This window comes from Thamnophis elegans, chromosome 10 (genome assembly GCF_009769535.1).
Source record: "Thamnophis elegans isolate rThaEle1 chromosome 10, rThaEle1.pri, whole genome shotgun sequence".
NCBI lineage: Eukaryota > Metazoa > Chordata > Lepidosauria > Squamata > Colubridae > Thamnophis > Thamnophis elegans.
In genome coordinates this window covers 65,172,073-65,186,597 of record NC_045550.1, presented here as the reverse complement: position 1 = coordinate 65,186,597, position 14,525 = coordinate 65,172,073, and the positions used below count along the sequence as shown (strand labels likewise).

The window sequence follows — 14,525 nt, the reverse complement described above, 5'->3', positions numbered from 1 at the left end:
GGAAGCCGGGGGGGGGGGGGGGGGGGGGGAAGGTCGCAAATTGTGACCACACAACCCTGGGACACTGTAGTGTCCCATGTTGCTAAGCACCTGAATTTGATCACATGACTAAAGGATGCTGCGGTGTCATAAATTGGAGGATTGCTTGTAAGTCACCGTTTTCTGCTCCATTTTGGGGTTAAAGATTCACTAAACAAATGTTTGTAAGTCAAGAACTACCTGAATTCTACCTGCCCTTCCAGAATTAAGAGAAGAAACCCACCTATGATACTTTAGGCCAGAGGTCTTCAAAGTTGACAACTTTAAGACTTATGGACCAGCTCCCAGAATTCTTCAGCCAGCATAGCTTATCATAGTTCACAAGTCTTAAAGTTGTAACTTTGAGGGCCTCTGCTTTAGATCTTAGATACAATGTAGATGCTGTTTTGAGTCTATTGCCTCAAATACACAATACAAATTCACAGCATCTGAGGTTTGTTGGGTGTAAGCTAAATATTGGGTGTAAAGCTATGGGGTCTCTTTAGTGTAGGCTTCATGACGAAGCAGGCGTGGGGGGGACGACTGTCCTTTCAGTGAATGTACGCAAAATGGTGCCAAGATTGTCTCTCTTCCCTGTAGAGCCACAAGAAGGCCGGAACATTATGGAGAGAAGGTGGATTGAGTTGGAAAGAGTTCCTGCCGGAGAACCAGGATATCAATAAGTTCATCACAGAGCAGGTAAGGCGAAAGTTCTTGGGTAGTAAGGTTGGTGATACCCTGTTTCCCCCATAAATAAGACCCAACTGGAAAATAAACCCTAGCATGATTTTTCAGGATGCTCATAATATAAGCCTGTTCTGACCCCTTCCTCCGTCCAGTAACGAATGCCGAGACAAGCTTAACTGGTATTTATTTATAGGGGGAAAATCTCCAGACCAAACGTAATTTCTAATGTCGGATTTTCCCCCTTACCAGAGAGAGCCCACTTGTGGAGTAATGTGAAGCTGTTACCATGGCAACTCCACTGCGCTGTACAGTAGCATCCATTTTGCGGCAGTACAGTAGAAGCCAGGATGTATCTTAACAGAACACACACCACGAGGGGATGTTAGGGGGTGTCTTATCCTCAGTATTTTTTCCGGAGAGCAAGTCATCTTTGTACCAAGTTTGGTTGAAATTGCTTGAGGCATTCCAGCATTATGCTGGGAACACACGCACACATACACACAAACACACAAACACACACACACAGCCATATTTATATAGAGAGATTATTATTAACAAGAGACGGGGTATAAATCTAAGCTTAATGCAGTAATAGTGAAGTCTGGGCACGTTTTCATTTGCCGGTGTAACACTACCTCTCTACAAGCTACCCTGGGACCTGGGTGTGATTCAGGGTGGTAGTTGCCATTTAGAAATCCCTGCACGGCATTGAGCCAGGTTGGTTGCAGGACTGCCTATCTGCAATTGTTTTCTTCCAGCTCTGGCAGAGTTCATGCACTTGGGCACCGCCGATTAAGCACCTGGCAAGGTCCCAGGAGGTGCGCCTCAGCCTCTGCTGTCGCGCATTCCCTCTGGAAAAGCCCTTCCCTCTGCTCTGCTCGCTTTTCAGAAATCTTGAAGAACACAATTCTCTTCACCTGGCTCATAGTATCATATGTGGTGGACATGTGTAGAACCTGGAAGCTTTCAGATTCGGGTTTTCCTAGATGTGCCAACATGGCCCTCTTAATAAATTGGAACTTTGAGGAAACTTTGGCCTCAGATTCTGATAAATTTTTGGATGCTATTTGGAACCCTGACATTAACCTGAAACAACATATTTACTTGAAACCTGAAATATTCCTGTTGGGGATCTTACGAGAAACCTATAGTAAGAAAATGTACCATATTTTTCGGAGTATAAGACGCACCGGAGTATAAGGCGCACCAAGATTTTGAAGAGGCATTTTTTTTTTAAAAAAAGGTAGGTAGATAGAGGGATAGACAGGGAGAGAAGAGAGAGAGAAATACAGTAGGTAGGTAGGGAGAGAGAGCAGGTAGGTAGGTAGATAAAGGGATAGAGAGAGAAATAGTGTGTGTAGGTAGGTAGAGGGATAGAGAGAGAGAAATATAAAGAGAGAATACAGTTAGATAGGGAGGGGAAGAGAGTAGTTAGGTAGGTAGATAAAGGGATAGAGAGAAATAGAGAGAGAGAAATACAGTAGGTAGGTAGGAAGAGAGAGAGTGTGTGTAGGTAAGTAGGTAGGTAGAGGGAGAGAGAGAGAGAGAGAAATACAGTAAATAGGTAGGTGTTTCTGCTGGCACAGCACTTGATCAACGTAATTCTCATCAATCAGTTAAGAGCTTCCAAAAGGGGGAAAAAAAGTTATTGCACTCTGCAATTCTCCAGTGCGCTGCTTAGAGAATCCAAAGGAATGGGGTTAATTTCGGTATGGGTTGCCTAGAGACTGAATTGAATAAACTTGGCCATGCCTCCCTTTTCACTCAGCTCATCAGTTTTTTCAATTCAGGAATTGCCCTAAGATTGGCTTCACTCCCTCAAGTCCTGGACTTCTTCCAGGACGGGCTGGATAGGGGACTGACCCCTAACCACCTTGCGAAGACAGACGGCGGCACTTTCCACAGTTCTTCATGGAGGTGCGGACGTTCCCTGGCACTCCATCCCAGGGTTCGCACCTTTATGAGGGGTGCTGCCAACCTCCAACCTCCGACGGTCCATCGTTATCCATTGTGGGAGCTGCCCATTGTACTCGAAGCCTTGACATCAGCTCCCTTTGAGCCCAGGGTTTTGTTTTTTTTAAAGGCAGTTGACGTGGTTTTGTTTCAAACGTTTCTTGTCTTCCGTTAAGGAAGTGACTTAGGGTGGTCTGTTTTTATGTCTCTTTCAAGATTTACTGAACTCTTATGAGGGCGTGCACCTCATGACCATGCAAATCACAGAGAAGGAAAAAAAACTAACCAGAAATTAATAATACATAAGTCAAAGAAAATCTGAAATTACAGACTAGCAAGCAAGCACAGAACAAAACAATGCCTAATACCTAGGAAAAGCCCCAAAAGTGCTTTTTCAAGAGGCAACTAAATTTCCTAGCTTTTTTTGAAGATCTTTCACTTCTCATCCAAGAAGCTCCTTCAGCTCTGACTGGATGAGAAGCGAAATATCTTCCAAACAACAACAACCAGATAGTCTAATTGCCTCTTCAAAAAAGCACCTGTAGGGGTTGGTGGGTTCCGGATCCCGTTCCAACCGGTACAGTTGGAACGGGCCCGGCATCGCACACATGGCTGTGCGCAGCATGCGCAAACGCGTGCATGCATCGTACCTGCCTGCAACGCCTCTGCCATGCTCTAGCTGCCCGGAACAGCATGCAGGTGATGCTCCGCCGAGCATCACGTGCTGTGCACGGAAGCGCCAAAGGCTTAAAGGACAGGTAAGGAGGACGGGCAGGTGGGCCCTCTGGAGCACCGTACCGGAACCGTACCCGTTGGTCCGGTCAGGCTCTGGTACGCCCGTACCAGGGCATACTCCCTGCCACCCACTACTGTTATAGACATCCAAGTGGTGCCTGTCACCTGTTGTCCTAACCCAGGGCTCAAGGCTAGGGGCCAGATCCGGCCCATGGGGTACTTAGATCTGGCCTGCAGGACCGCCATGAAAATAACGAAGGAAGCGGCCCATAGTTCCTCTGCCACTGAAAAACACGGCCCTCTCAAGATCCATTTTGGCTGGCAGAGGGTTGCAGGAGGCCGTTGGTTTCAGCCAAAAATGGAGTTCTGGAGCCTGTTTTCTCGGGCAGAGCGCTCGGGCCACCACAGGCACCTCCAAACACAAGTGACATCGAGCTGGCCACGCCCAACCCTGATACGGCTCTCAAAGAAATCGAGTTTGACACCCCTGTCCCTAACCAGATCTTCTCCCCTTTTGTTTCTGTTTCCAGAAAGTCGAATATACCATGGGCGATAGTTCGGAAGCACCTAGTCGGAAGGAGCTCACCTCTGAAGAACTCTGCAAACAACTAGATAAGCTATTAAAAGAAAATGACAATAACCAAAGAATAATGATTGGATTGAGGGTGAGGAATCCTTTGGAGGCCTGCAACAGGAGCTTGTAGTAGGCTTTATTGCTATTCTCCTCCTCCTCCTCCTCTTCTCACGTTTCCTGTTTCCTTCTCCTATTAGTATCTTATGATTTGTCACTTGTTTGCACCTTACGATTAATGACTGTAACTATGATTGTGATCTATGACCCATCACTCTGTTGGTGTGTACACTGAGAGCCTATGCACCGGAGACCGTCACACCTGGGCAATAAAAAATTACATTTTTCCATGGGGGAGGCGGGATGTAAATGCTGGCCATGCGGTAGCGGGTCGTGTTGACTTAAACACAAAAAGGGGTGAGAGTCCCTGACAGTTTTTGAGTGATTGCACTTCAATAGGAAGGAGGAGTGCTTTCCCATAAATCAGCCCCTGCAGGCTGCAGGGTTAGCCCAGTGCAAAAAACCAGCAGCCTGTGGGCATAGGATGGAAGCGGTTGAACAGACAATCAATGTATTATTTTCTTAGGCCAGTTTATCTCAATGTATGTATTCCTGAGAGGGACGTGGTGACTCAGTGGCTAAGACGCTGAGCCTGTCCATCAAAAAAGGTCAGCAGTTCGGCAGTTCAAATCCCTAGCACCGCATATGGAGTGAGCTCCCGTTACTTGTCCCAGCTTCTGCCAACCTAGCAGTTCGAAAGCATGTAAAAATGCAAGTAGAAAAATAGGAACCACTTTGATGGGAAGGTAAAAGCATTCTGTGCCCCTTGGTGTTGAGTCATGCTGGCCACATGACACAGGAGGCGTTTTTGGACAGCGCTGGCTCTTCGGCTTTGAAACGGAGATGAGTACGGCCTCGCCCCCGAGTCGGGAACGACTACAACAGCATGTGCAAGGGGAACTTTACCTTTACTATGTATTCCTAGACCAAACGTATCTCAATCTTGCAACTTTAAGGGCATGTGAACTTCAACTCCAGAATTCTATGCATATGCTGGCTGAGGAATCCTGGGAACTGAAGTCCACATGTCTTAAAAAGTTGCCGGGGTTTGAGAAACACTGCCTTAGGCACTTCTGCCAGTTTGCTGAGAGACAGCATGACAGTCTTCCTTGTTCCTTCCGTCTCTTTAAGAACTGACCAGGCTGTAACATGACACTATGCAGGTAGTCCTCAGCATACAACTATAACTGAGCCCAACATATTATGTCGTTACATGAAACATTTGTTGAGCGAGCTTTTGCCCCCATTTATACGCCCTTTCTTGCTACCATGTTAAGATTGTTAGATTGGTAACCCGGCTATTAAGTGAAACTGGTTTCCTTTGCTTGTCACGAGGTTGTAACTGCAACGGTCATAAGTATGAGTCAGTTGACAACTGTCTGAATTTTGATCGAAGTGTCCATGGGGGTGCTGGAAACGGTCATAACTCTTGAAAAACGGTCACTTTTCAGTGCCATTTTAACACAAACAATCCTTAATGAACTGTTTATAAGTTGAGGACTATATCTGTATTTCTGACCACTGATTTTGAGCATTTTTTTTCCTCTCCTGACAGGTAAACCTGAGTGAACAACAGGTCTCCTCCAATTATGTTTAATCAGGGCCCTGATGATGTCAGTGTGCCATTCCGCCGTCGTCTGTAAGCTTTACTGTTTATCAACGGGTGGGGTGGGGGCAGTGGTGGGATTCAAATAATTTAACAACTGGTTCTTCGGTCCTAATGACTATCTGGGTAGGCGTGGCTCAGTGGTTATGTGACCGTGTGGGCGTGGCCAACACAACGTCATACACGTCGATGGGCTCCACTTTTAAGGAAGGGAGATCTATGGAGATTCTCAATCATCCAGATGATAGTTGTCCCAAAGATGCATCCCCCCCCTCCAAATACCCACTGGACTTTTTTTTTTCCTTTGAAAGGTTTTGCTTCTCATCCAAGAAGCTTCTTCCGTTCTAATCTCAGTTAGAAACTGGCTGGGAATCAAAATGTTTTCATAGAGAAAAAAAACAAGAAAGTGTGGTTGCCATTCCGGGGGGGGCGGGGGGGGGAGGGAGAGAAAAAAGCACCTTTGGAACACTTAAAAACAGAGGTCTCAAACTTGGCAACTTTAAGACTGTGGACTTCAACTCCAGAATTCTCCAGCCAGCATGGTGATTCCCCACAGTGTGAGAGTGGGAGAGGACAGTGCAAACCCTGGCCAAGTTTAACCTTTTCACTGAATCGAGTCGTGTTTTAATGGGACTGGTCCCAGACCCCCCGACATTCCCAGGTTCCTATTATAGGAAGCAGAGGGAGGGCCATGGGGGGAAGGGGTTGGTGAATGTTTGCTAGCATCGTCCTGGGGCTAGGCAGAAAATTGTCCCTGTCCATTTGTTTAGCTGACCGCTCCCCTTTCTTTCTTTCTACAGTCGAGAATCCTTACCGGATTAAAAATCTTGTGATTAAGAGCCGAGCCAAGCTGCTGCAGAAATACTTGAGTGATGAGATAAGGAGCTCCAGGCCCTTTATGCTTACAATGCCCTAGTGGTGAAGCTGGACCAGCCAGGCAAGTAAGTGAACTCTCCGTTCCACAAATGATCCTAACCAGGACAGGTAGGGAGGGGAGGGAAGGGACATGAAGTCAGTGGCATGAATTCCACCATCCAAAATGTAGAAACCAAGCAAAACTCATCCTGAGGTAGCAAAACCCGGACATTCATTTCCCTGAAAATAAGGACTGGGTTCTGATATTAATTTACTCCATAAAGATAACCATAAGGGACTTATTTTTGGGGGAATCTGCGAATTTGGCTTACCATATTTTTTGGAGTATAAGACGCCCAAAAGAAGGTGAAAATCGGATGTGCGTCTTATACCTGAATACCAGCATTTTTGGCCTCCTGAAACCCCACCCCTTTGCAAAATGGACGTGCAGAGGATTTGGGAGGCTTGCAAAGTGCTCCTGGAGGCTGCGGAGGGCAAAAAACGAGCAAAAAATTGACCATTTTTGCTCGTTTACCCCCATCCCCCAGGAAGCACTCTACAAACCTTCCCAAGCCTCTGCATGACATACACACACACACACCGTTTTATTGCAAAAGACAGGCTGTTTTTTGCTCGTTTTTGTCCCAGCCCCCAGCAGCACTCTAAAAGCCTCCCAAAGCCTTCATGCCTCACCCCCCCTTTCCCCCCCAAAAAACAAGACATGCAGAGTGTTTAGGAGACCTGCAGAGTCCAAAAACTTTAAAAAAAATTACTTCTTCAAAATCATGGTGCGTCTTATACTCGGTGCGTCTTATAGTCCAAAAAATATGGTATTTCACCGACTCTTATTTTCAGGGAAACGGCGTAAGCTTACTCACTCAGCATGCTTGTTTTCTGTCTTGTAAGAATTGTGAGTTTTGAATCGTAAAGGACAGGAGTCTATGGAGATTCACTATTATTCAGGTCATGGCTGTTCCAAAGGTGCTTTCCCCAAAGGCAACGGACTTTCTTGCGTTGTTTTTTTTTTTCTTGAAAACATTTCACTTCTCATCCAAGAAGCTTCTTCAGTTCTGAACTGAAGAAGCTTCTTGGAGGAGAAACGAAACATTTCAAAGAAAAAAAAAACACCTTCGGGACTAAAGGACAAGTCAGGCCAAAATAAAATTCTGAGTTAGCCTGATGCCCTTATGATCTGCCCCCCTTTTTTTGGATATGTTGTTCAGAGAGTCCTTGAGTCCAATACATCTGTTTCTAATTGAGACAGCTGTTAAGTGAGTTTTGCCCCATTTTACGACCTTTCCTTGCCACAATTTTTCACCCAATCACTGCTGTTATTGCCTTAGTAACCCAGTTGTTAAGTGGATCTGGCTTCCCCATTGACTTTTCTCGTCAGAAGGTCACAAAAAGTGATCACGTGTCCTATGGGACACAAAGAGTTCCTCAATCTGAACCAGTTGCCAAGCATTTTAATTTCGACTGATGTGATTGTGGGGATTGCCGCGGAGAGTTGTAGTGTGGGGAATGGCTCCTGAGTCATTTTTTTTTCAGCGCCATTGAAACTTTCAAATGATCCCTAACAAACTGTAGTAAGTCAGAGGTTACCTGACCTTTTACTAAATCCAGTAGATCTCTGAAATAATTAGTTGCTTGGATAAAGCGGAAATGGAAGGGGGAGAAAATTTCCCCCAGTGCTGTGATATTGGACTTTTCAAACCATCCCAAGCCCATATGCCTGTCGAGCCCAAATTTGAAATATCTGTAGCTATTTATTTACCGTATTTTTTCACAGTATAAGAGCACCGCACCTCACCCACCCCCCAAAAGAGCGTGGAACTATGGTGCATCTTATACACCGAATACAGCCATTTTTCAGCTCATGAAGCCCCGCCCTGCATCCCATTTTGCAAAAAACGGGCTTTTTTTTCACAAAAATGGAGGCGTTTTTGCCCTTCCCCCAGGAAGCACTCGCAGGCTTCAGCAGGGCTGGGGGAAGGCAAAACAACGCCCCCATTTCTGCAACTAATGCACCCCCCTTTTGTTGTTGCAAAAACAGTGGTTTTTGCTTTCCCCAGCTGGCTGAAGCCTGCAGAGTGCTCCTGGGGGCCGGGGAGGACAAAAACTTTTTTTTCCCTTACTTACCTCTTTGAAATCTCGGGGTGTCTTATATACCAGGCATCTTATAGTCTGAAAAATATGTTAGCTCTCTATTCTACTCCCTTTATTCCTTTTTTTCTCTTACTATGTAAATGGGGGTGGGGTGGGGGTTCGGGCTCTCCACATACTTAAGGTGGGGGGGAGGAGCGAATGATAGTGAGGATTGTTTTGGCTAGGTGATCTTCTTTCCTTCCCTCACCTTAAGAATTTGTTTTCGAAGATGGACTTTGCACGTTTCTTCTTTGAATGGGTTTCATCACTTGGAAACTTGACAGTGTCTTTCAAAAGTGCTAAGTTTCCACTTTTTTTCTAAACCCCCGTCCTCCCTAGACAAGCTGCTTAGCAAATCAGGACCCTGCCTGAAGCAGAACAGAAAGCATCAGAAGAGAGATAAATTGGTCTTAGATGCCCTAGGAACCAGCTGTGCTCTTCCACTTGATCTTGTATTCAGATAGCAGGATTTTGATATTTTTGGTACGGAGACATATGTGCCTGATTATAATGGAAGGGGGGGAAATTACAGACATAGAGAAGCATCCTTTGATCAGCGTGACAGAAAGTAGTCTGAAATTATCGGGCCTTAAGGCTGAATTTTGAAGATGTTCTAGCAGAAGGTTTTCAAAAAAGATAGAAAGATTAGAATATACCATATTTTTTCGAATATAAGAGGGTGAAAATTTGGGTGCATCTTATACACTGAATGTAGCCCCTCCCCGCCTCCTTTGGCCTTTGCCTCCTTGCAGCAAACAGCAAACATCCTGTTTTAGTTTCAGCAGAGCCGGATTAGCACAAGCAGCTGATTGTCGGTTGGATCAGCCTCCCGACCATCAGCTGTTTCAGGCTGCCATTGCCCATTGCCGCCTCTGTGTGCCCCCTTTTCGGCCTCCACATCCCATTTTTCGCCTCCGTACGCCCCATTTTCTGCCCATTCTGATCCCCGTTGCCCAGAACGGGCAGAAAATGGGGGACGCAGAGGCGGTAATAGGCAATGGCCCTGCAGCCTGAAACAGCTGAACATCCAATCGACACTCAGTTGCTAATCAGGCTGTGCTGAAACTGAAATGGGCTGTTTGCTGCAAGGAGGCAAATTGCTGGGAGGCAGAAGCAGATTTTTTTTTTCTCGTCCCCCCCCCCCCCCAAACCTATGTGCTTCTTATACTTTGGAGCGTCTTATACTCTGAAAAATACGGTATATTTTTTTTTTCAAACTTGATTATCAATGGGGTGTTCAATGCTGGCCTTTTCCTCTTCCCGCATTTTTCAATTTTGATAAGGTTGAAATAATAACAAGCCACAACTGAGCCCATAATTTCTGTCGCTAAACAAGAGTGGTTGCATTTTGCTGTGTTTTGGGACTCTCGTTCCCAGTCATTAAGTGAATCACTGCACTTCTTAACGTTAGTGACACAATTGTTAAGCGAACCTGGCTTCCCCATTGACTTTGTTTGTGAGAACATGCCCCCTGGAACTTTGCAACCGTCGTAAATACGAGTCAGTTGCCAAGCATCGGAACATTGATCGCATGACCTGCAATGGTCGTAAGTGTGAAAAATGGTCATAAGTCACTTTTTTCCAGTACTTTGAATGGTCACTCAGTGAACTGTTTCCATTTCTCTGGGAATGGAGTGCTAAGTGATAGGCACTAACAATGTTGACTGTCACTGTTTCCCTGGCAAGGAACAAAACCCACAAACGGCGCAAATTCCCATTGGGCCTCTTAACCGTCAACCTCAGGTGTATGTTACCTGAGCCCCAGGTTTATATGCCATCCTCCAAAGACTTGGAGGGACAGCCCTCAAAAGTGCCCATTGCACAGTTGGCTTCTATTTCTGTTTCTCAAATGTTCACACACTGCCAGCTGCCAAATCCTTAAAGCAGTGGTTCCCAAACTTGGCAACTTTAAGACTTGTGGACTTCAACTCCCAGAATTCTCCAGCCAGCAGAGCCAATAATTGGTTTCTATCTTTTTTAGTTTTTTTTCTTTTGAGTTGATGGCAAGATGAACTGATGTAATCATTAATTAATACAATATGATATTGGCTATGTAAGTATACATGTGAATTATATGTTATGGATGGAAAATAAAAAAAGTATTTGGGCTCAACCATGGTCGTTAAGCCGAGGACTTGCGGTGTACGGGGGCAGCGGCCAAAGGGGCCTCCCAAGCTTGACCCTGTCCTTCCTTGCTTCCAGATCTCCTCCGAATGTTCTTCGATGCCTTGTACGACGAGGACGTCATTAAAGAGGACGCCTTCTACAAGTGGGAGACAAGCAAGGACCCCGCCGAGCAGCAAGGGAAAGGCGTCGCCCTCAAGTCGGTCACAGCCTTTTACACTTGGTTGCGTGAAGATGAGGACGAATCCGACAACAACAATTGAGCAGCCCACGAGAGGGAGGGTGGCGGGGGCAGACCGAACCTGCCCTGCTGCTCTGGCCCCTCCTCGGAGCCTGGACTCCCTTGGGCACTGGCGTGGGAACGAGACGCAGGGCTGACCTCTGCCAACTTTTCTCCTGCCTGGCCTCATAAGACTTCTTATTTTTTTTTTTTTTCCTTTCTTTCCCTTTTTTTTTTTTTTTTTTGGTTGGGAATTTTTTTTTCCTCCTTATTTTTTTTGTTTTGTTTTCGTTTTAACAGCCTGTATTGGTTTGTGTCTGACGATAATAAATTGATGCTCAAGGAGGTAGGTGTTGCTGTGGGCGCTCCGCTCAGCCCCCCCCCTACCCCACCCCGTCCGGGCGCGCCCGAATGATTTTCATGAGCCCCCCCCAATTCTGCTGGTGCAAAAGCACCTTTGAAACACATGTCTGTGATGGAAGGGGTGGGTAGCCAACCCAATGCCTACCCTCCTGTCATCTCTTCTCTCCCTCTCTCCTCTCCTCCTCCCCCCCACCCCTCCCTCTCCACTTTATGGCTGAAATATAGAGATTATATAAATATATATAAAATAAATATAGACTTATTAAATCTTTTGAGGTTGGAGAATAGAACTCTTTAAACTGTCCACAAACGGCTCTTCCCTCGATCCTCTCAGATCATCACCCACTTGTTTTTTTGGAGGGGGGGGGAGGGAAATCACCGCCTGGAATTAACGTTAAAAACCACCCATCCATCCCCCGCAACCCAGAACGGAGATCTTTGGAAAACAGTTTTTTGCAAGCGCAACAGAAATCATTTCAAACCTTCACCTGTGCTGCTTTTGGGAGTTGACGGCGTTTGATTGGCCAAGAAGTGAGGGCGGCTCTGAGCTTCCCTGACCCTCCTCCCCCCCACAAGCTCTCACCGCGGCTGCCTTGGCCTTCGGGGGGGGGAGGGCAACCTCACCCCTTCGCACCCTCACTGTCCTGCCTCGTGCCCGCCTCCCGAGCGGACGGATCAGGGGGCGGCTGCGACCCGCTTCGCCTGCGCTTGGGATAGTTAAAACGGAGCTGCGCTTGTCAATGGAAAAGGAAAACGAAGCAAACTACAGCGAAACCACTGACAAACAAACTTAAAACAAAACAAAAACACAAAAAAGGATACAATTACCGGTCACGTGAATTTGTAAATATTTTTTTCCTCCTCCTCTTTTCTTTTTCTCCCCCCCCCTTCCTTTTTCGGTTTTTTTTTTTTTTTTCTTTACGGAGTATTTAATTGAAGATTACAAAAAAACAAAAAGCATCTTTTCACCGTAAACTGGAAATAATAATAATAATAAATAAAGAAATAAAAAAGAACATTGCTAAACCAAGGTGACGTGTGGGTGATGTCGCATCCCCCCGCCTGATCGGGGCAGGGATTTTGGGAGAGAAGAACGGCGGCGTCTCGTATCACCCAGTCTGCCCCCCCCCAAAAAAATTGAGGGAGGGGGCTTGGCGCTTGCCCCAAGTTTTGAATTGCTTGAGACGGAACAATTTGGCATGTTGTTGGAAGCCGTTTGAAACCGAAGGTGTGCTACTTTTTTGCGGGGGAAAGGGCAGGTAATGCGAGAAAGAATAGGCATGAAGAAATGACACGACAAGGAGGAACGAGGCAGCATAGGATGGAGGGATTTTAGAAGTTCTACGGTGCTTATGATTTTCGTGGCAGCCATGGCTAATTTTGATGGGATGTGAAAATAAAGTCTTTGGACAGGTTCCTTGCAAGCTTTGATGCCTATAGCGTTGTCTCCCAAATTGTGTTTCCGGGGGAAAAAATCAAATCGCAACGATCGGGTTAACGGTGTTTTAATTGAAATTTTCACGGGGTTTTTGGTCTGAGTCTTGAATATCCATCGCCCTTCTGCTTTCTAGACCGTGGCTTCTGGCAGGCCCAGTCCTTAAAACTGAAGGGCGTTAAGTATTCCCATCCTAAAAGGCAGATTAGGGCTTCACGCAGGTAGTCCTTGACTTACAACAGTTTGGAAGACTCTAGAAAGAGTGCAGAGAAGAGCAACAAAGAGGATTAGGGACTGGAGGCTAAAACATATGAAGAACGGTTGCAGGAACTGGGGATGTCTAGTTTAATGAAAAGAAGGACTAGGGGAGACATGATAGCAGTCTTCCAATATCTCAGAGGTTGCCCAAAGAAGAGGGAGTCAAACTCTTCTCCAAGGCACCTGAGGGTAGAACAAGAAGCAATGGGTGGAAACTAATCGAGGAGAAGCAACTTAGAACTGAGGAGAAATTTCCTGACAGAACAATTAATCAGTGGAACAGAAGTTGCCTCCAGAAGTTGTGAATGCCCCAACAATGGAAGTCTTTAAGAAGATGTTGGATAGCCATTTGTCTGAAACGGTATAGGGTTTCCTGCCTAAGCAGGGGGTTGGATTAGAAGACCTCCAAGGTCCCTTCCAACTCTGCTATTCTATTGTATGTTTTGACTGTTAATAGTTACAGCTGTTTTTCACCCTTATGCCCATTGCAGCATCTCCGTGGTCAGGTGATCGAAATCCAGATGCTTATGGCGGTGGCAGGATCCTGGGATCAAGTTGATCCCCTTTTGCGATCTTCTGACAAGCAAAATCAGTAGAGAAACCACAGATTCCCTTGCTAATTTAACAGCTTCCAGTGATTAACTTAACCAAAAGGTAAAATGGGGCAAAGCTCAGTTAATCCATGTCTCGCTTAGCAACAGAAACATTGGGCTCATTGAGGTCATAAGTCGAGGACTACCAGTACAGGTGGTCCTCGACTTAACGGTTCATTTAGTGACTGTTCAAAGTTAACAATGGCACTGAAAAATGACCGTTTTCCACACTTAATGGTCGTTTGGAGTATTTCCCCCTAGTCACGTGATCAAAATTTGAATGCTTGGCAACTGAGTCACATTTATGACGGTTCCAGTGTCCTGGTGTGTGTGTTTGTGTGTCACGTGATCAGCTTTTGTGACTCAAAACCAACGGGAAAGTCGGGTTCACTTAACAACGGCATTTCTCACTTAGCAGCTGCAGTGATTCCCTAGACAGCTGTGGCACGAAAGGTCATAAAGTGGTGCAAAATTCACTTTTAACAAATTATCTCCCTTAGCAGCAGGAATGTTGGGCCCAAATGAGGTTGTAAGTCGAGGACTACCTGTATATCTCCATAGTAGGGGGTCTTGGTGATTTTTTTTTTTTTTAAAGACTTGGGCACTTTTAACTCCCAGAATTTCTCATGGAAATTGTAGGAAGTTCAAATCCACAAATCTTAAAAGTCGCCAGGGTTGGGGAATCCCTGCTCTTAATTCAAGCATGAAGCATTAGCAGCTTTTTCCTTATGGTGAGATTGCATATTCTGGATTGCACAAAACAAAAAGGGTGATTAAACTATTTTTGTAATGGCTGCCCACTATCTTGACCTACAGAATTAACAGCAAGCACCAGCCCGTTTTTTAGAATGAGCTTCAGCCTTCGAAACCTAACCGGGGGGGGGGGGCGGATGTAGGGGCTA

The 14,525-nt window shown here is 45.8% G+C and overlaps 1 protein-coding gene across 1 annotated transcript in view; it reads left to right on the top strand.

Moving 5' to 3' along the window:
• Positions 1-12,142, top strand: part of EIF4G1 (eukaryotic translation initiation factor 4 gamma 1) — a 189,446-nt gene extending 177,304 nt beyond the window's left edge. The window contains 7 exon segments of the mRNA XM_032225132.1: positions 619-717; positions 3,924-4,058; positions 5,580-5,612; positions 5,615-5,663; positions 6,431-6,505; positions 6,508-6,565; positions 10,828-12,142. Coding sequence (XP_032081023.1) covers positions 619-717; positions 3,924-4,058; positions 5,580-5,612; positions 5,615-5,663; positions 6,431-6,505; positions 6,508-6,565; positions 10,828-11,017 — 639 coding nt within the window. The 3' untranslated portion in view covers positions 11,018-12,142.
• Positions 12,143-14,525: the final 2,383 nt, after the last annotated feature.